Raw genomic sequence first — 21,526 nt, 5'->3', positions numbered from 1 at the left:
CTACCAATTTATGTATACTTCGTTTCAATATATACAAAACAAAGGCAGAATCAACCACAGAAAAAATGATGGCCCCTCCATCTTAAAGGCGTAGGTTACACGGGAAACAAAAGCTTTTAAACAGTAAGAGTAAGCTATTTCACTAGCACATGCAAAACACTGTACTTAACAATTTAAAAATATTTCAAGAGGAAAAATAACTTCAAACTACCTACACTTGAATTCTAGTTATGTTACTTACAAATTTTGAGAGCTGTGTCTCACACTCTTGAAGGTAAAAGCCTCTTTCTAAGTTTTTCTTTTTTGTACCAGGGATTGAACTCGGTCCTTGCGCCTGCAAGGCAGGCCACCGAACTGCTGAGCTAAATCCCCAGCCCACTAAGTTTCTTATACTAACTACTACTACACATAAGTAACTCAGAGGGTAGGTATAGTGGGTATCTGCATCAGTACTCTAGAAGGATAGGCAGAAGAATCACGTTTGAGCCCAACCTGGAGAGTTTAGAAAGACACTGTCTCAAAATAAGTAAAAGCCAACCATGGTGGCATACTCTTGTAATTCCAATACTTAGGAGGTTGAGACATAAGTATCACCATGACTTGCAGGCCAGGATAGGCTACATGAGTTCAAACTACAAGGCAAGACCCTGTCTCAAAAAAGTAAAAACTGGGGCTAAGTAGCTCAGTACAAAGGTCTTAGGTTAAATCCCATACCAATAAATAAATAAATCCACACCCTAGATAGAACAGTACAAAAATAAGGAAAAAACCTTGTTGCATTTTTTCACGGACAGCCTGGGTTATATAACTGTTTAGGGACTGGGAATTTAGCTCAATGGTACCGCTGTCTGCCTTTCAAGTGCAAGGTCCTGACTTTGATCCTCAGTAAAAACAAAACAAAACAACAACAACAAAAAACTGACAAATATATAACTGTTCGGTTAAATCTATAGATATTTATAGGGTAAAATGTGACATTTTGCTATATATATAATTATATATATTAATGTAAAATTTTTGGAAGAACTCCTATTGTCTCTCTATATAAAGTCACTGAAATCATATGAAAAACTGACTAAACACATGAATGCCATTTATCTGAAGGGGAAATAAAACTACAACTTTTTTTCTGGTACTGGGAACTAAAACCAGAAATTTCTGAATGAGTTCCTCCCCAGCCTTTCTTTTTTTTTTGGCAATGGAAATTGAATTCATGACCTTGTTCTTGTGAGGCAGTCACAGTGCCACTGAGCTATTGACCCTGGCCCACCCCATTGCTTAAAAAAAAAAAAGACACTGTCTTTCTGACTCACTACATTGTCCAGGCTAGGCTTAAACATGTGATCCTCCTCCTATACTAGTCTCTCACAGGGCTGATATTATTATAGATGTATACCATCTATACTATTATAGGTTTTTACCACCATGCCTACCTTGTGTTCTTAAAGACCTCTATATACCCAAAAGCATAAATGTTAATGACACTGTAATCAATACTATAAGACAGTCCTTCAGGCATTAAGACTATAATAACTGGGCTGGGGATTTAGCTCAGCGGTTCCGTGGCCTGAGTTGCAAGCGCAAGGACCCGAGTTCAATCCCCGGTACCAAAAAAAAAAGATTATAATAATCACAAATTACCAATTTTATACACGTTAAACAGATCAATTATGATCGAATCACAATCACTCAATATTGTGGATTAATAAAAATGAGTTCATACAATTATAATTTACTTCATTGGTATACTGCTTATTTAAAATGTCAGCATCAAGCCTATTATTTTTCAATTATTAATAACGAATTAATTATAAGAGGGAAATATACTTCCTACTTTGTATCAGAAAAAATGCTAGTATTAGAATCTATATTCTAGAATTATTAATTAAACAAAACTATATGATAAAGCAGAAATAAGGTCTAATGGATACTTATTATTTATTTAGTATTTAGTATGACAATATTTCCAGTATGGAAGGACTGTTGAGTTTCAGGTACAAAGCAAAAGGCCGAGAACATGATGAATACCAAAAGTAGAAACAAAGTAAGAGGAGTTCCAATTTTCATGCACAAAAGGATCACTTTATTTTAAACGAATTTTCTTTTCATTTTATATTTTAAAGTCACAACAACATAAGGCAAATGTAACCAGTCTTCAAGGACACTTCTTGTTTTCAAGTTTCTACATGGGTGGCAGTCCTCTTAGCCTGGTGATACTAAAACACAAATCACAGAAAATACGGCAAACTTTTTTTCAAGCAAGATCAGCAGTGTGTATGATACAGCAAAAGTTGTTTATAATAACCCATTTTATTTCACAGCTGCACTGACATGTGACTTTGAAAATATGTATCATTAATGTCAACTAAAACATAGGTTAATACAGAAATATGTTAATTTAAGTATTTATTGGAGACTCTATTGAAGCAACAACATTAAGTTTCCTGACAAAAATGAGATAAAACTGACAGGATATAGTAAGGTAATAAGATATAAAATTATTTTCCCAGTTTTGCTTTAAAAATAAGAAGAACTCTGCCTTCATCCAATTGTATTATTTAGCTGTAATTCTTCATTCGTCCTCTATTGTTGGCTTGATTGTCACTCCTCTTCTTATCTGACCCCAACCAATTAAACTGCAAAATGAAAATTAAAAATATCATTAATTTAAAATCTTTTGCAGCAGTATTACTATATTATCATGATTCTAAATTCAAACCCATAAACTTAATATGACTCTATGAAAGAAACCTTGCATTTTCAAATCCTTATTCTCATATCCTTATAGTGAAATCTGGCCAGTATGAAAGATGAGAAAGGTAAAGAAATTGTTGAGATATATAATCATGTGTCCCTTATGCACCTATCTCTTCAGAACTAATAAAATTTCAAATTCCTTAAGCCAATACACTCTGCCAAACAGAACTAAACAAAGGAACACTCATTATTCTTTTCTCAATGAAAAATGCAAGTGTTTTCCTAATTTTGATAACACTTCAACATACAATGGTTTTTAAGTAAATAACCTGAAGATCTTATAATTCATAAACAGACTATTCTTAATAGCAAGTTGACCTCTGCATTCTTTCAGTCCATGTGCTCCAGTCCATGTGAGGCTAATCTTTTAGGAGAAAAAATTTTTCTAACATGAGCTAAAAACAATTCTAAACAGCACAAAACAGTAGGAAAATTAGCAAACTGAAAGACTTGAAAGCTCTATAATCTTATTTCCCCAAATGAAACACCACATAACCAACAGAAAACTAACACAACAAATGCTGAACTTAAAAAACAAAGACGAAAAATCAAAACTAAAGGGGAACAGTGATGCTCAACAACTAGGCCACACACACCAGGAGGTTGGACTGGAGAGTTTATTCAACGAGTGGGGAGCGGAGAAGAAAGAAGAGAGAGAACAACAAAGAAAGGAAGGTCCTTTTATTAGTTTTGGGCTGGGCTATTGTTTGTTTATGAGGAGTGGGCTACTTTTAACCTATCACATGCCAGGTTGCCTTTTATGGGATCAGTCCTGCAGAAGCAGGTTTTAACTTTTCTGTCTCGCTGTGGCTTCGGTGGAGGGAAACTAAACATAAAGATCATGAAGTCATTCTAAGAGCCAAGAAGCACAAGGAAAATGCAGCCTGTAATGACGGCATCACAAAATACTTTAACATCATCAATTCCCTAACAAAAACACCCCCCCAAATCCTAACAAATGAAAACACTTCCAATTAGTAGCAAATCCCATGGCATCTTTGTCCTTTTATTCTTTTACATCCTGGATGTGATGCTGCTCAACAAAGACTACCAGTTCCCAGGCTCGCAAAGGGATGGAATAAAAGGAACAGATCTCATTTTCAAAGCTTGGATTTATCTTGGAACTGCTCAAGGAACTAATTTTTGTCCTGCTTGGCTTGGAGATCTGACATGAATTGCAACATAGTTTAGACAGTACACTGGTGGTTGATAAAAGCAATAATCAGACTGAGAGCTACAAGGCATACTGTACCTATAACTTGTAAGCAAAGACTATAAACAGGAATATAACAGCTAAGTTCAGAGATGCAGTAAGGATGACACTCTTGGGGAAAATAGCCAGCACTATGTGTAAGACCTCAGATTTGATGGCCTACAATGTAACTGAGAAGTGAGAGTTAGAAACAAAGAAACAGAAAACAAAAGAACAAGTGCCATGTACATGGGAGGACAGAGAAGGTACAAGAGGTACTAAGCATCTCTTCTTGAGGTCCAAGAAGATACATGTCCAGAAAAGGCCAAAGACACCTCTTCACATTCATTCTAGACTCATTAGTGAAGGTCAAAGCCAGTCTGCAGACATTAGGAGATAACAATTATTCTATAAATACATACTTTACAACGTTCACAGAAAAAGAGAAAAACAACAGAATGTCCAGAAATCACTCTTACAGAGAGTATTTGACAGAATTTAATTGTCATAAGTATGCTCTAAATCACAGAGAATGTGTACTCAAACATAATGGCAATCAGAGAGTAACATATGAACAAATATTGTGAAACTAATTCTAAAAAAAGGAACTAAAATATGACTAAAAATTGAAGAATGAACTACAAAGCCTTTACAGCATACCTTAATAGATGCAGCAGACCTGGAAATGGGTAATTTAGAAAGAGAAAATAAGGAAAACAATGTCTAAAAGATTTATCAAAGATAAGCGTCCCAACATTTGAAGAGACTAAGGCAGCAGGCACTCCATAAATTCAAAGCCAGAGTGGGCTACATGCATTACGCCAAGGCCAGTCTGAAATACACAGCAAGACCCTACCTCCAGAAAATAATAAAAAATACAAAGTTTAGTATATGTATTATGGGAGCTTTAAGGGAGAAAAGACAAAAGAAAGAAGTAGAGAATCCATTTGAATACACAGTGCCTTATATAAAAACAAAAAACCCAGAAACTTCAATCAAGACAAGTTATAGTTACTGTGTAAATTATAGGCAAGGAAAGAATCCTAAAGGCAGCAAGAAAAATATATTTCTTACATAAAAAGGATTTTCACTATGATTATTAAATTGTAAGTGGATTTCTCAGGAGAAACCTGAAAAAATGGATGAGAGATTTAAAGTACTACAAGAAAAACAATTAAAAGAATTAGGTATTTGACAAAAACCATTCTTCAAAAATAAACTAAAATCTTCCCAGATAAATGAAAGTTGATGGAGGTTTGTTACCACTAGAGATGCACTATAAGAAATGATAAAGTATATAGTTATCTCAAATTGAAATAAAGTATTTTAAACAATAACTGGAAGGCATTTGAAACATGCTCTCTGTTAAAGGTAAAGGTACAGGCTAAAAACCAGTATTGCTAATACTTTCATTAAACTCCAATTTTAACTTTTTAGTAAAAAGACGAAAGTCAGCTAGCCATGGTGGTCAAGTCTATAAATCCTGTTCTCTCTGCTAAAATGAGCCTGGGCAACTTAACCAGTCCCTAGTTAAAAAAAAAATTCAATAAGTTAAATAATGATGAGGATGTAGTTCACCGTGAAGGTCCTGAATTTAAAGAAACAAAAATATACCCCGGTGTGGTGGTGCACACCTGTAATCCTAGCACTCAGGAGGCTGAGGCAAGAGTATCACTGAGTTCAAAAAGAGCCTGAGCTATATAGTGAGTTCCAGGTCAGTCTCTACACAGTGAGACCATCTCAAAAAATGAAACAAAACAAAAAACAACAACAAAAAAGAAACAAATATATAAGCTATAAAAATTATACAGAAAATATAACATGCAAAATTTATGGTATCAGTAAGACAGGGATTCAAGCAAAGCATAAAGGACATTTTATATACAGTTAAAGTTATTGATTACCCTTTTCTTTTGATTTTTTAAAAAAATTTTAGCAGTGCTATAAATTAAACCAAGAGCTGGATTCTATGCAAGTGGTATACCACAGAGCCACCCCTCAGCTCCCTAAAACTATCAATTTAAAATAGGCCTTTTAAACTTAAGATGTCAAAAAACAGTAAAAGAACAAAAGAGGGACAAAGAACAAAATGTCAACAGTCTCTCATATCACCATTTCTGTCAATTCGTTAACCTTCTCAATCAACCATGTAAATGAATTTAAAAGCAGGAAACTACACACTACATGCTTAATAAGTTACCAAGCGTTAAGAAATCCAATTTAGATCTAAAAATATATAGGTAAAAATATAAAAATTGAAAAAGGTATTTCCTGCAAATATTAACCCAAAATGAGGATGGAACTTTTTCTAGTATCAGGCAAAATTAACCATAACACAAAACACTCAAAGAGAATATTAACACAATGACAGAAAGGTCAATTCACTAGGAGATACTGTGACTGCTAACATAATCTGTACCAAACATAACGAGTACATGACAGAAAATTGACAGAATGGAAAAAAATACACAGCTTTACAGTAATAAAAGACCACTATACCTAATTTAAAATGAATGAAAACATCATTTAAAAAGAAAACTATAAAGTACTACAGACTACGCAAGCATATATAAAATACTCTACTGAACCATGCAGTACACACATTTTTTCATATACTTCCTGAGCATTCCCCATTACAGAAAATATGCTGGGTTATAATTCAAATGTTTAGTAAGTCTAAAATGATTAAAGTCATACAATTTACAAAGTTATTTCTGAATGTAACAGAACAGTGGAAGAAACCAATAGGACAGAAAGAAAATAGACAAATACACAGAAATTAAAATCTTAAAAAAAAATCAAAGGGTAAAAGAAGGAATCAAAGAGAAATCAAAACTACATTCAAATGAAAATGAATACACAATATAAAAATCTTATGGGCAGCTGCTACTGAAAATTCCTCAAAAATTTACCACACAACCTTGCAATTCCACACTGTGTATATATATCAAAAAAGCTGAAAGCATAGTTTTTTGAAAGGTGTTTATAAAACATTCATAACAGCATTAGTTACAATAGTGTCATGACTGGTAGTAAACCCAAGATTTGCTGATTGATAAATAACTTTACCACACAATACCACACATAATATTCAGTTTTAAAAAGGAGAAATTCTTGACATACACTAAAAATGCCCTAAGAACTGTATGCCTAGAGAAATGAGTAAGAAAAAGACAAATACATGTGACTTTACTTGTAAGAAGTACATATTTTAGTCAAGTTCATATAGAGTGGGTTTGCCAGGGTTGGTGATGGGGAAAGTGTAGTTTCTGTTTAATGTGTAGATCTTCATTTTGGAAGGATTGCAAAAACAGTGGTGATGATGTCTGCATAATAAAGTAAATGGACATAACATTTATGAGCTGTACAATTAAACATTGTTAATACGGGTCTGGGATTGTGGTTCAGTAGTAAAGTGCTTGTCTTGAGTTCTGACTATTAAACAAAAGGACTAATACATATGTTCATCACAAAGTACTTTAAAAAAAAATGCTGTTTTTTTTACTAAGTGACAAATTCCCTAATAAATGTTATCATTATACCTACAACGTACCAACAAAAAAAGTGTTGACAAAATTTACAAACTCACCGCCAGTGTTTTTCAACTCTTCGACTAAGGGCAATTTTTTCTCCTACTTCTGTGCATACAGGATTAGTAAGAACTATTTTACCCAAATCAGCCTTTACTGCACTAACTCTTCCTCCTGTAGACAGAGATCCTATGTTCACCATGAGCACTTCGTTCCTGGAGAGCTTCTGCACCTAGGGAAATAAAAATTAAACATTTACATTAAAAATAAAACCAAAATACTCCTGTTGTTTCCCACCTTTTAAAATCATTTTAACTATAAAAGAATAAACACAAAACTAACTATAACATGCTTTGTATTTTTCAAATGGGAATTATACAAAGTATTTACCTTTGCTGCTTTTTTGTCTCCTTCTGTACGCACACCTAGAAGCCGTCTAAGTAGGAAATAGGAAATTTCCAATTCTGTGAATATCTCAGGTAATGCTCCAACTGAACCAAGTACCTGCCCCACCATTCTGTCAGCTCGGCACAATGTTGGGTCAATTTTTGTTCCAACTCCTAACATAAAATACAACATGAACAAATTTCTAAATTTTCTTTTTTAAAGTGCTGGCAAACATAAATATTCAAACCAAGACAGAGTATGCGACACATATTAAGATCTGTTTATGTTGTTTATACCATATAATATCTCTATAATCAATTCCCTTACAAAATTCCTATTTCACATGAGGGAAAATTGGCAAGTTGTTTGACAAAATTAAGAACAAAGACTGTCTTGACTTAAATATAAATGCAAATGATTAAAGATGAATTTTACCAATAAAAGATTTCTAACTTTGCTAGCTGCTAAGGTTGGAGAGGGGCAACTTAGTAAGAATCTGTCTCAAAATTAAAAAAAAAATTCAGTCTTAAAGAATAAAAGAATATAAAGTTCACAAATTTTAATCTACAGAAATAATACTGACAATTTCCAATACTGATTGATGAACACAGAAAGTTATTGTACTATTTTACCAGTGTGTTTATTATGCATTTCAACATAGGTCAAGACTATAAAACTTCATTTCTTTGTATATGTTAAGGTCTTTAATGTTGCTATGAACATGGTCTATTTTGAATGAATTAATTCCCAGCATCAGAAAGATCTATAAACATAAAGCAGCTCAGCATTTACCTAGATGTAGTAGGGAGAAAGATGATAGCTAGAAAACACAATGTTTTGTTTGGGGATAACAAAAAAGATCTATATTTGATAGTGGTCATTGTTATACAACTCTGTCAAGTGCTAAAATCATCTGAATCTCATACTTTAAGTTTCTAAATTGTATGGTATATAATTTTTTAATATATGTAATTTTAATGTAAAAAAATTCTGAAAACTTTATTTTCAAAAGCAAATAAATAATTTTAAGTAGCCACAAAGTATATACAGTAAACTCTTGGGTATGACAATATAATGAACAGTGAAATATATTCTAAAAAGAGAATGCCAGCAAAATAGCAAATAGCAAAAAAGTCTCCAGAAATTCTCTTCTCCCTAAGAAGCAATGAGAAAATATATGTCAACTCAACCTTTTCAAAATCCTACAATCTTTTCAAAATCCTAGAAATTATTGAAAGCACTGAGGCAATGTGAGATGTGTTCATTCAGGGAAACTGTTTAATAAATCATTTGTCAGGAGGAGCAGAGCTTTCTAGAATTCTTTAATTATCTCTCTGCTCACTAAATGCTTTTGTCAGTGAAACTCAATAATGTGCATTTCTGGTGAAATCAGCTACTTTGGCAGGTGCTGGAGAAAACCACAAAGGCTTAGAATTGTTTCATTCCCACTTTTAGGCCTGTCTTATTTGTCCAATAAGGAGAAGTTACCAGTAACAACTAGAGGTATTTAGCAGTGGAGAAAAAAAGGTTCAGACAATTATTAAAAACCTTAAAAAAAGAAACTTGGAATAAGATGTCTAAGGGGGCCCTGAAAAATCTGACATTCTTACAAATAAAGAACACCAAATACATAGGGTTATTTCACGCACAAGAACCTGAGTAGGCTTTAAACTCTCATTGCGAGATAAACTTATAGTTGTGGCAAGCTGGAACTAAAGGCTAAGTCAAAGTGTCAACTATCTAGTTGAATGTTGGAAGCATCCTCCAATATTTCCACACTACTGTTTGGCAAGCACTGACACTCTGATTAGTTCTAGGTAATAAGAAAAAAATTTTACCAGCTGCTCCTCAGGCAAAGGACTATTATCTAGAATATATAAAGAACTCAAAGCAACCAGCTCCTCCCCCCATATAAAGACTCGATTCAAAAATGGGCATTTGAAATGAACAGACATTTCTCAAAGAAGTAAAAGCAGCAAGTAAATATATGAAAGAAAAGTTCCACATAACTAGTTATTTGAGAGATGCAGATGAAAACAATACTGAGATTCCACCTCACCCCACAAAGAATGGCTGCTATCAAGAAATCAAACAATAACAAATGTTGGCGGGGATGTGGGGAGAAAGGAACCCTTTTCCATTGTTGGTGGGAGTGCAGAGTGGTGTAACCACTGTGGAAATCAATATGGAGATACTTCAAAGATCTTGGACTGGAGGTTCCATTTGACCTAGCCACCCCTCTGCTGGGTATCTTTCTAAAAGAACTAAAACTATCATATCACACTGATATATGTGCACCCATGTTTACAGTGGCACAGTTTGTAATAGCTAAAACTTGGAAACAGCCCATTTGCCCATCAGTTGGAAACTGGATAAAGAAGATGTGGTTTTTCTATAAAATGGAATATTACTCAGCCATAAGAAATGAAAAAATAGATTCATTTATAGGAAAAGTGATACATATTGAGGATATACTCCTAAGTGAAATAAATAAGTCACACATGTGTAAATACAGAATAGTTTCTCTGGTGTGAAAAATTATAATAGTACATAAGATCCTAATGAGATGTGACATTGTGAAATGGGAAGAAAGAGGCTAAAGGTGTAGGGAATGTGGGATGGGTAGGGGAATGATAATAAGGAAAAAGAAAAAAATGTGAGATAATGAAAAGATGGAAATAAAGTGTTTGTAGATGGGGAGGGGGTGAAGGGAGGGCAGGGACAAGGGGAAAAAATGAGAACCAAGACCTGTCATGTACATGTACAAAATCCCAACAATGAATCCCAACAATGAATGTAACTGTACTGTATCCCTAAAATGTACCAATAAACTCAAAGCTGAAAAAAAATATCTGACCACCTAACCACACTTAGTGACCACAGAGGAAAATAAAAGGTACCAGTTCAGAAAAATTTAATAAATTACGAAGACAAAAGGCAGTAAAAATAAAGCCTCAGGATGGGGAGAACCTAGTTTTCTTAGGAACACAAAACTGTATCACTTAAAAATGTTTTCAATACAAAATTACATGATGTACAAAGCAAGAAATGTGGTTTATACAAAGGAATCAAAGCAGTATTTTAAAATAAATTTCCTGAGAAGCTAGAGGTATAAGAATTACCTAGACAAAGATTTTTAAGTAGATATCTTAAATGTGTTCAAAGGACTGAAACGCCATGCTTAAAAACTACATACTAAAGTATGAAGGACAATGTTAAACGAAATACAGAATGTCAAAACAAAGTATAAGAATAGCAATCAGGCATTATGGAGTTGAAACATATAATTAAGACAAAAGGATGCCAGAGAAATTCAACTGCCAATTTAAGCAGAAAAAAGAAAAGTCTTATGCTTGAAAGGAGGGTTGGGAAGAGGAGGGAGCAAAGCCTTAGAAATCAATCAGACACCACGAAATATATCAATACAAGCACAATGAGTCTGGACAGTTGACAAGATCATGACAAAGAAGCTTTTACGCTGCATAAAAAATTTCCAGATTTGAGTGGAATAGAGGAAACAATCTACACATTCATGAAATTTAACAGGTTGTTAAGTAGAATAAACTCAAGAACAACAATAAAACACATTATAACTGGTTTAATGAAATGAACTTAACACTTATAAGTTTCTGTAAAATAGACAAGTATCTCACAGAAAACACAGACCAGAATGCCTGTACAAGAGTTCTCCATGAGGTAATATTCAAGGTTGAAAGAAATACATAGCAAAACATCCAAAGCCAAGACAAATTCTTTTTCCAACACTTTCTTCTTTAATCCATGGCTAAAAGACAATGAAAACTCCCTTGAAAAATCTTGCAATTCCTAGATAATACTAATGCACCATGTAATAAAAAATACAAAATCCTTGTTACTTCAGCAGTCTATACAAGAGAAGTTATCTTTATGTGCTCCTGTGTATTACTTCATAATACAGATATTTTTGCATAACTTGCCATTAATAATAGTAATACACATGATCAGCAAAAGACTACATATAGAAAGAGCTCACAGCCACATTTTGCATGTAACTTCATTATTGCTGTTACCCTACACATTTAAAAAGTCTTTTAAGAATATATATTTTGTCAGGCCTGGTGGCAAATGCTTATCATCTCAGCACTCTGATTGTTTCAAGTCTGAAGCCAGTGTGGATAACTTAGTCAATCACTGAGAGCATGGAAAGAGAAAAAAAAAAAAAAGCCTGGGAGTTATACTCAGGGCAAAGGCTTGTGTTCATTCCCACCAACGTATATATATATACACATTACACAATTGTTATTTATATACACATATCGCACAATTTTAAAATCAATTTAATCACATGTTTATTTGCATATGCCAAATCAATTTAATCACATGTTTATTTGCATATGCCATTCTTTCATACTAAGGTAAAGAATCAAATTATAGATAAGACATACTCTCTCAACCCACTTCCCAGAAGTAACATAAAGTTGTAATAAAAGTCTATGGATGAGATTAAAATACTTACCAATAAGACCACCTGGAGCAGCATACTGAAGATCATTATGTTCTGCAAAAAGTGATATAATTTTAGAAAAGATTGGTTTGCACATGAGTTTTCCATCACCATCTTTGGAAACAATACCAGGTCTGACTTCTATCTTCTGTCCCACCTAAAATAAAAAATAAGTAACTGATATATCTAGGGTAATATAATCACTATTAAAATGTAAACAGTCCTAACAAGTAGACTATTATTTAAAAAAATAATTTCAAACACTATTATAAGATTAAAAATTAAAACATATTTCTAAAGCTAAAACCACTCACTTTAAATAATTAACTACAATAAATTTACGTGTTACACACATGATATACTGTATTTAAGAGAAGTAATAAACAAAATAGTACATTTTACTTTAAAAAAATTGAATTCTAAGAGTTCATTTTACTGCAATTTTTTTTCTGGTGGGGAGGAAACAACAGTTTACAATTCAGTTTACCTTTAATACTCCTTTTAAAATACTACCACCAGCTACACCCCCTTTGAGGTCATCAACTTCACAGCCAGGTTTGTTAACATCAAAAGATCTAATAACTAAAGAAGAGAAGAGAAACAATAAAGCTCTCTGGATAAAGAAGTAATAAAAACTATTAAAAGAGAATTAACAATACAGAAAAAAACAAATCAACAGTTAAGGGCCAAGAAATAAAGTCCTTACCAATAAGTCTAGGTTCTGCGGTAAAATCTCTTGTAGGTACTGGAATTTTCTTTACTATATACTCACAGACAACTTCAATATTGTATTTCAGCTGAGCAGAAATGGGAATAATAGGTGCTCCTTCAGCTACTGTACCTATATAGCAAAATTCACAATCAAAATTTATCAGTTTAACAGAAATTATTCCGCATACCTGCTACATAAAAGTTAAGCTTAACTAAAATGGAGATTCAAACATTCCTATACATATGTGAGTGACAAAAAACAATGACCACTTTATTAAGAAAATTCACAACATAAGTTTATCTATAAGTTTTATTCCTTTTAAGCAAAAAATTATCTAGTTGTATTAATACATAAACAAGATAAAACTGATTATAAAGGAATACAGCTATTACCAAAAAAGAAAGTGGCTTACAATCATAAATTTAACACGGTTTGGATAATCTAAATTAAGGTATCTAGACTATCTTTCAAATGATATAAAAATTTCTGCAACACTATGGTTTCTTACCTTGTACAAATCCAAGTATTTGTTCATACTGTTCTTTGGCCTGACTTTCTTTTACCAAATCAATTTTATTTTGCAGAATTATAATATGTTTCAACTTCATAATTTCTATGGCAGCCAGATGTTCAGAAGTCTGAGGCTGAGGACAGGATTCATTACCCGCTAAATTGACAGTAAATAAAATTTAAAAATAAAAACAAGGTGAGTAATAATCAGGGGCAAAAGATATAGCACAGTGGCATTGCACCTGCCTGACAAGCTCAAGGTCCTGAGTTTGATTCATGATACCAGGAAAAAAAAAAAAAATCAACTGGCACCATATAAAGTGAACTTCAGATGTGCTACTCATTAACAAACATTAACTCCCTGACTCATTCTCTTTGATCTCCCTAGATAGTCATTCCTACTCTTAAATGCAATCCTGGACATTGAATATTTAGCTTTTCATGATCTACTCAGTTTTTGCACAGGAATAAAAGAGTTTATTTAGCTTTCTGACATATTATGGCCCAAATTAACTGTTATACCACAGAACAGTTCAAAGTTGTCACTTAATAAAGTCTATGCATCATAACTACAGAGGGAGAAAGTCACTAAAAGGGGACCCATTTCACTATCTTCTGATATTCATCCCTTGGGAAATCTTTCCTGTTAAATTCTGGAGACTTAAATGACTTCTAACCCTAAGAAATACTGAAAAAGTGATAGAATTTCATTTTTCCAGTTAGGTTAAGAAGACTTTGGCTTCTGACTCTCTAAATAGAAATGGTCACATTATGGGATACTAAAGGTGCTAAAAGGCCAACACACACACACACACACACACACACACACACACACACACTCTCATACAGCCTATCTGAAGAGAAACCCGGCACAAGCAAACTTAAAAGTAGATTTTTATCCCAAGAGAAGCTGAATAACTGCAACCCTTTCTAGTATATACTATACACTGTAGAACTTCACAGAAGACTACTGGCCAGTAGTCACAGTTTCTTCCCCACAAAAAATGACTGAATCAATGTTTATGCCTCCAAGATAGTACATTCTGAGGTACTCTGTTCCACAGCAGTGGAGAAATAACAGCTATTCATTAATTACCAGTCCAATAATTTCAATGCAAGATGATCAAAAACTACATTTTTGGTTAATTTTTAAAAACTAATTTAACAGAAAACATTAAAAACAATTTAATCAAATTTATTCAATACAAGAATCAATTAGTTGAAATGATACCTACTCCAGTATTGGTTAAGATACTCAGCAGGCAAAAAAATGCTCTGCTGGAATGACACTTAGGGTAAACTATTATGTAGTTAACAGAATGAAAAAGGCCTATCTTAAAAAAAAAATCCAACAACTTACTAAAAAATACATTTTATTTATACTCTTCATTTCAGTACTTCACCCATACACCATGCTTATTTTTACTTAAAAATTTTGGCCTGCCTCAAATAGTGGCTTGGACTCTGGCAATATTTTCAGATGTATTATGATACAATGATGCTATACAGTAGTCTCTGGCTCCACAAAAAGAAAACCAACACTCTGAAGACACTGCCTTTTACAACTCTTTCCTTGGCTGATCTGATTTTGAATTCTTTCCCTTATATCAAAAACCACAACTTTGAGTATGCCATCTTCCACTGCATTCTGATTCTTTCAGTTACTATACATAAAGGGGTTTATGGAGTTCCTGAACCCGCAGATCTCTGAATTGAAAGCGCTCACATGTGGAGCAGTAGTACTTTATGGACCAAACTCTACATTCATGTAAACACTATATAGTCCCCAACAACAAAATGTCTTGACAGATTATATAGAAAAGCATATTCCTAACTTTGAAAATCTCCAACAAAGCTTTTCGATATTTTATTTGAATAAGACTGTTATCTAAATAAAACCACTATATCAGTATTGTAGTGGACAACACAGTTACTAAAGACAAGCAAGCAAATACATATAACAAATTTTATAGACAATAACTAATTTATCTGTGGATGCAAAAAAATATACCACTGATCATTTTTACAAAATTTGTTTGTATTCTACCATATGAATTCTCACAACCCCAAGTTCATCAAGCATAATATTTTGGGAAAGTTGACTGCTATGAATGTTATTTTGAAAACCTTGTCAGAAATTGTTTCATTTTTTTCACTGTAAGGTTCTTAAAAGTCCCATCTTCTTGTTTAATCATTCCACTTTAGAATGACTACACTGCACACGACTTGACCAAATAAATAATGATGCATTTACCTATCAATAGAAGAGCTGCATCCATCACTGCTGCACCATTCAGCATAGTAGCCATTAAAATATCATGACCAGGACAGTCAACAAAGGAAACATGTCTAACAATTGAGAAATAATAAGCTGTAAGAGTATATCTTTTAATCATTAAGGGAAAATACCTGCTAAAGTAAAAGTTAATGACAATATTATAAATTGCTGTACTAAAAAAATTTTTGCCTTAACTTTACAGAAATGACAATTGAGTTATGAAACAACATATAGGAAAATTTATAGCTTACACAACACATCAGCGGTTGCCAAATACAGAGATCATTAAAATGGTCATGGGACTTGAATTATAATTCAAGAGATGTCTGTAGTTTTCTAACAGTTCTGTAGCTGAAGGAATAGTTTTGGAAATATACTGAGATAAAAAGTGTAGATGTACATACATACAATTAGGTCAATGCCAAGATTCTTTGATGTAATTCCCTCACAGAAACACTGGGATAGGGACACATAAAGAGTTTAAATCTGGGGTCGGAAATTTAGCTTAGTGGTTCTGATGCCTGCCTTGTAAGTGCATTGTTCTGATTTCAATCCCCAGTACCAAAAAAGAAAAGAAAAAAGATTTTAAATCTTTGTAAAATTCCTTTCAGTCTGTAGTTATTTCAAAATCTAAATACACACACACATATGCATCTCAGAGCTCTTAAAAATGAAAGGTAATATTATATGTACAAAAATGTATCATTTTAGGTTCTAAGATGCTTATAATGAAAACACTGATAATTAATTTTTAGTGTAATTTTAATTCCATTCTTTTATTTTATTTATTTTTTTTTTTTTGAGACAGTATCTCACTATGTAGCTGAAACTGACCTGGAACTCACTATATATTCCAGGCTGGTCTCAACTCACAGTGATCCTCCCGCCTGAGCCTCCCGAGTGCTAGGATCACAGGTGTGCACCACCATGCTCGGCTTAATTTCATTCTTGAAACTCATAGGAGATAAACTTTTTTTGTTTGTTTGTTTGTACCAGGGAATGAACTGGGGACCACGATCTTCCATGGCAGGCAGTGGAACAACTGGGGTTTTTTATATGCCTTCAGAAAAAACTCAGGACAAGACGAAACACATTAAATTGCTTTTGGAGGGAAAAAAAAAACTATTAACAGAATACAAACTTTTACCTCAAAAAAATAATTCCCTAAAGGATGACTAGAATCTGAAAAAGCTAAATGAAACTTTCAGTCCAACTAAGATGGCATCACTTCAACAAATAAAAAGCTACTCTATGAATTCAGAAGTGTTATTTTTTAAAACTTTATGTTCTAATATGATCCATACTCTCCTAGGGAAATCCTAACACATTAGTAAGAAGAATTAGGCAGGACTTGCAATGGCAACCAAAAAATTGATGAGGAAATATACCAAAGTAATAGAAAGTACAGCTGGGGATATAGCTCAGTGGAATAACACTTACCTAGCATATTAAATGACCTGAATTCAATCCCTAGTATCATAAATTAGCTAAAAAGAAGTCAGTATATTTTAATCTTATTCTACAAGATAAAGAAAAACAGTATTTAAAACAAAGGACATCTGAATGGCTGGGAGTATAACTCAATGGTATAGTGTTTATCTAGCATGCAAAAGGCTTGCCAGTAGGCCAGCAAAATTTTAAAATAAAAATCTTGGAAAAATAAACCATCACCTCTAATAATAAATTCAGTCTTCTGTGATTCTTTAGAGGACTTCGCCATATTTAAATACTTGGCTTTTCATATTATCTTTATTATAAGGGCTACTATTTATTAAGTGTAAATAACTCATGTAAATTGTCAAAACCCACAGCCAAGTGTTAAGATTTCTTCTTCATATTTTGTTAGGTGCATCTGAATTGAGCTTAGGTTTCAAGCATTTAACAGCTTCATTACATAGATCAACAACTCCAAGGGGAAAAAATGACATTTAGTATAAAATTGATCACCTGACTAATCTGAAGTTCCCTTTGGTTCCTGGGATGTCTGTAGGAAACTCATCAGGTGTACTACTTCCACAAGATCTGTAACATTCTGGCCGAGGACAATTTAAGTCATCAAGTTTATAAATCTGAAAGTTTCCAAGAAAACACTTAACTTGTCATTTGCATAACAAAAAGGAGACAGTTTCTGTTTTTGCAGAATAGGCTGTACCTTAGCATTAGCATATCCAAGCTTAATGGTAATATTTCTTTCCAGTTCATTTTTGAACCTGACAGTGTGAACACCAGAAATAGCTTTTACAACTGTGGATTTCCCATGAGCAACATGACCAATTGTACCTACAAAAAACAAAACAAAAAAATTAATTACTATTCACATAATTACACCAAGTATAGTAATTAAAACAATTCACTAAAATACAAAATTCTACAGCCAACACTTTCTTGTCAAATCATTTTCTTCGTAAATCTTTTTCTGAAACAGGACTACAGAATTTTCCACATAATGGAACACCTTGTTTAAAAAATATACTCACTGTTAATTTGTCATTTATTAAACAAAAGCAATTATCTTCAGTTGAAAGTTACAAAAATTTATATGCTAAGAAATACTCTAGTATTTCAAAAAAATAAGTTAGGATAATTTCTAATGTAAAAGCCAAAGTCCATGAAAACAAGAAAATAGTTTTAGTTTAATAATTCTACTAATGGTATGTCTTATTTAATAACTTCACAAAAAAACCCTTCATATATCATATTAAATTTTACTATTTGTAAAGTCCATAAAATATCTGAAGTTTTCTTAGTCAACATAACTTCTCTTCTAAAACAACTAAGATCAACCGTTAAGAAAAATACATACTCCACTTTACCAGCCTAAAGGAGGCTGAGACATGAAGACCACAAATTCAGTGTATCCTGAGTAACTTAGTGAGACCCTGTCTCAAGATAAAATATAAACAATGGTAACAGATGTAGCTCAGCACCAAGTGTAGGGTCCAAGGTACAACCTGCAGTATCACAAAAATAAAACAAAGAAACTACACAAGATAGACTGTTTTACAAATAGTGCCCTTACGATAATGCTGAACGGCAAGCATTTTCACCTCTTAAAATTCTTTCTACATGTGCACCAGACACACTGACTTTTGATATATGTGTGTCTTTCTAATATTTACTGTAGTATTTGTTTATTCTCTTTGTTTTGGGGTATGCAGAATATGGTCCCCACGGTCTCCTACTTGCCAAACACTGTACCACTAAACTGCATTTCCAATGGTAACACAATTACTCCATAAAACAGGAATGTAGTGCATTTTTTCCATTTCTCAGTCCTGACCAGCAGGTGTTTTGCACAGAGGGGCTCACACATATTCACTTAAACATGTGAAACTTTAATCTGGTGAATCACATGAGATTAAAATTCCCTCTTAAAGAGCAGGTTAAGTCCAGACTCCACAACTGTCTTATAGTCTTTATGTAATGTTATGCTTACCTATATTAATTGTGGCTTGTCTACTGATAACTTCCTGTGAAAGTGGAGTTAACTTGGTAACATCCTGCAATAGAACATTTCAATTATTATCAGAAAGATAAAGTTATTTCCTGTCTTCAATTTGCTATCTTATCTCATGACTTACTTCACACTCTACTTCTGACGAAACGTCTTTCTCCAATAAGAAGTCTGCATGTGTTTTTTAACACACATTTACAAAAAAGATGTACATATATACCATTAGGTCAATGTCAAAACTTTTTGATATAACTCCCTGAAATGTATTATATCAAAACTTTGATATAACTCCCTGAAATGTATTATAACTCACGGAAAACACTGGGGTAGGGACACATAAAGAGTTCCTTGGGCCAGGGATTTAGCTTAGGGGTTCCAATGCTGCCTTGCAAGTACATGGTCCCAAGTTCAATCCCTGGTACCAAAAAAAAAAAGACTTTAAATCTTTTTAAATTCCTTTCAATCTGTGGCTATTTCAAAAAACACATGAAAATTAAATAATGCCCTGCTGAACAACCACCAGGTCACTGAGGAAATTATAGAAGAAATTAACTATAAGTGTAATTAGAAGAAAGTATACAGGAAAATCTTTAGGTCCTGGGGCTTGATGAGATATGTTTAGACACAAAAATAGTAATAAATTTAATTTTTTAAAAAACTTAAAATAATTGCTTTGTGAAAAATCTTATGGGGGAAGAACAAAGGCTGAGGTTGTAAGGGACTAGAACATATATAGAACTGTTAGTATTTAAGAGCAAGAAAAATAAACCCAGGCATAGTGGCAGGTGATTGTAATCACACAATACTGAAAGGCTGAAGCAGGAGGATCACAAGCTCAAGCCCAGCCCAGGCAACTTAGCTGCATATGGAACCCCATTTCCAAACGAAAAATTAAAAGAAAATGGCTAGGAAGGTAGTTCTGTGTGAAGATCCTGTATTGTCCAGTGCTGGAAAAAGGAGAGAGTCCAACGAGAAAATAGACCAGAGTTATGAAAAGTGTACGTAGATGGAAAATAAAATCGTTTTTTATTTTGTTTCAAATCAGCTTTAATTTCAGTATGTTTTAGATAGTATCTTTACTTTGGGAAGTTCTTGTATGCTTATTAGAACTTTGCTTTTGGAAAAGCTATTATCACATAACATATTTTATCTTCTTTGTAGTTATCTTCAGTTTAATTTCAATCGGTAACTATTTAGAAATTCTGAAAGCATTACATTTTTCAGTCTCTTGGTGTTACTTTCAAAGTTGCCTAACTCTGGATTTATAGAAATAGAATGTTGAGGTACGAGGTGAAGGAAAAAGAGCGATGGGAAAATAAGGATACACGATTCTTTGTTCATTTAAAAAATATATGTATCTCCAAATAGAGAAACCATTATACTGAGTAAGTTAATTACAAAAAAAATAATAATAATTCCCTCTTCCATTACAGAGAAGTGCTCAGTCCCAAACTTTAGGAAAATTAGCAATAAAAATATTGCATACTATCCCTTTTCACGTCTTTATTAAATATACAAAATGATGCTTTACAAAAACTCTCCCTCCCTTGATGTGAAGAAAACCTTAATTCTCAAAGTTAAGACCCTGACAAATCCGTCAGGCGCTCAAGTGTGTCCCAAACTGGCACAATCACAGTACAATTACTTGCCTGACTGGCAGAGATAGACGGAACCAAGCCAAAACGGCTTAGGCTACAAAACTAACCAGCTCCCTCCTAACCGATACGCCCGACAATGCGGGCCTGCATCTTCCTTCTTCTGGCACTTCCGCTCTCACAATGCGAACTCTTACCAAGGTGGCGAGATCCTGACAACAAAGATGCGTCTGGCCCAGAGTCACTACAGCCTCGGCCCCCGCCATCTTGCCAGAAACTAAATTCCTTTACCCGCGTAACGACTCGCAGAAACCCTCGAGGGAGATGGGCCGGAAGGAGCGATAGGGGCGGGAAGCTGGAACCGGAAGGCTGACTAGAGCTAAGGCCTGGAGAAAAGGCTGTCAGGTTCAGCTGCAGTTCTCTTTCTTGGGAGTAGGTGGAGTCCTGCAGGCAGATTTATTTTAAAACACCTAGCAACGTTAGAGAATTTCTTTGTAGCAGATTTGTTAGATATTTGTACAGGCAAAGCTGAGGACAGCCCCGGAAAAGGTCCCCTACTATGCTTATTTGGCTCCCGGAGAGTTGATCCTTACTAGGGAAATTGCACACCTGTGCTGGATTTGTTCTT

General features: G+C 33.7%; 1 protein-coding gene across 1 annotated transcript; it reads right to left on the bottom strand.

The window, feature by feature from the left end:
- Positions 1–1,995: 1,995 nt before the first annotated feature.
- LOC104875805 (eukaryotic translation initiation factor 2 subunit 3, Y-linked) lies at positions 1,996–21,254 on the bottom strand. The gene is made up of 12 exons (XM_010643526.2): positions 21,096–21,254; positions 19,286–19,349; positions 18,002–18,129; positions 17,797–17,918; positions 15,826–15,920; positions 13,570–13,728; positions 13,056–13,190; positions 12,837–12,931; positions 12,362–12,506; positions 7,870–8,039; positions 7,539–7,711; positions 1,996–2,636 (listed from the first exon to the last, which is right to left on the bottom strand). Exons 1-12 carry the CDS (start codon positions 21,162–21,164, stop codon positions 2,573–2,575), a joined length of 1,419 nt encoding a protein of 472 aa, XP_010641828.1. The 5' UTR covers positions 21,165–21,254; the 3' UTR covers positions 1,996–2,572.
- Between the last annotated feature and the right edge of the window lie 272 nt (positions 21,255–21,526).

The sequence above is a fragment of the Fukomys damarensis genome, unplaced genomic scaffold (assembly GCF_012274545.1).
Source record: "Fukomys damarensis isolate Sample0158 unplaced genomic scaffold, DMR_v1.0_HiC HiC_scaffold_94, whole genome shotgun sequence".
NCBI classification, from domain to species: Eukaryota; Metazoa; Chordata; class Mammalia; order Rodentia; family Bathyergidae; genus Fukomys; species Fukomys damarensis.
This window is presented reverse-complemented; position numbering and strand designations above follow the sequence as displayed.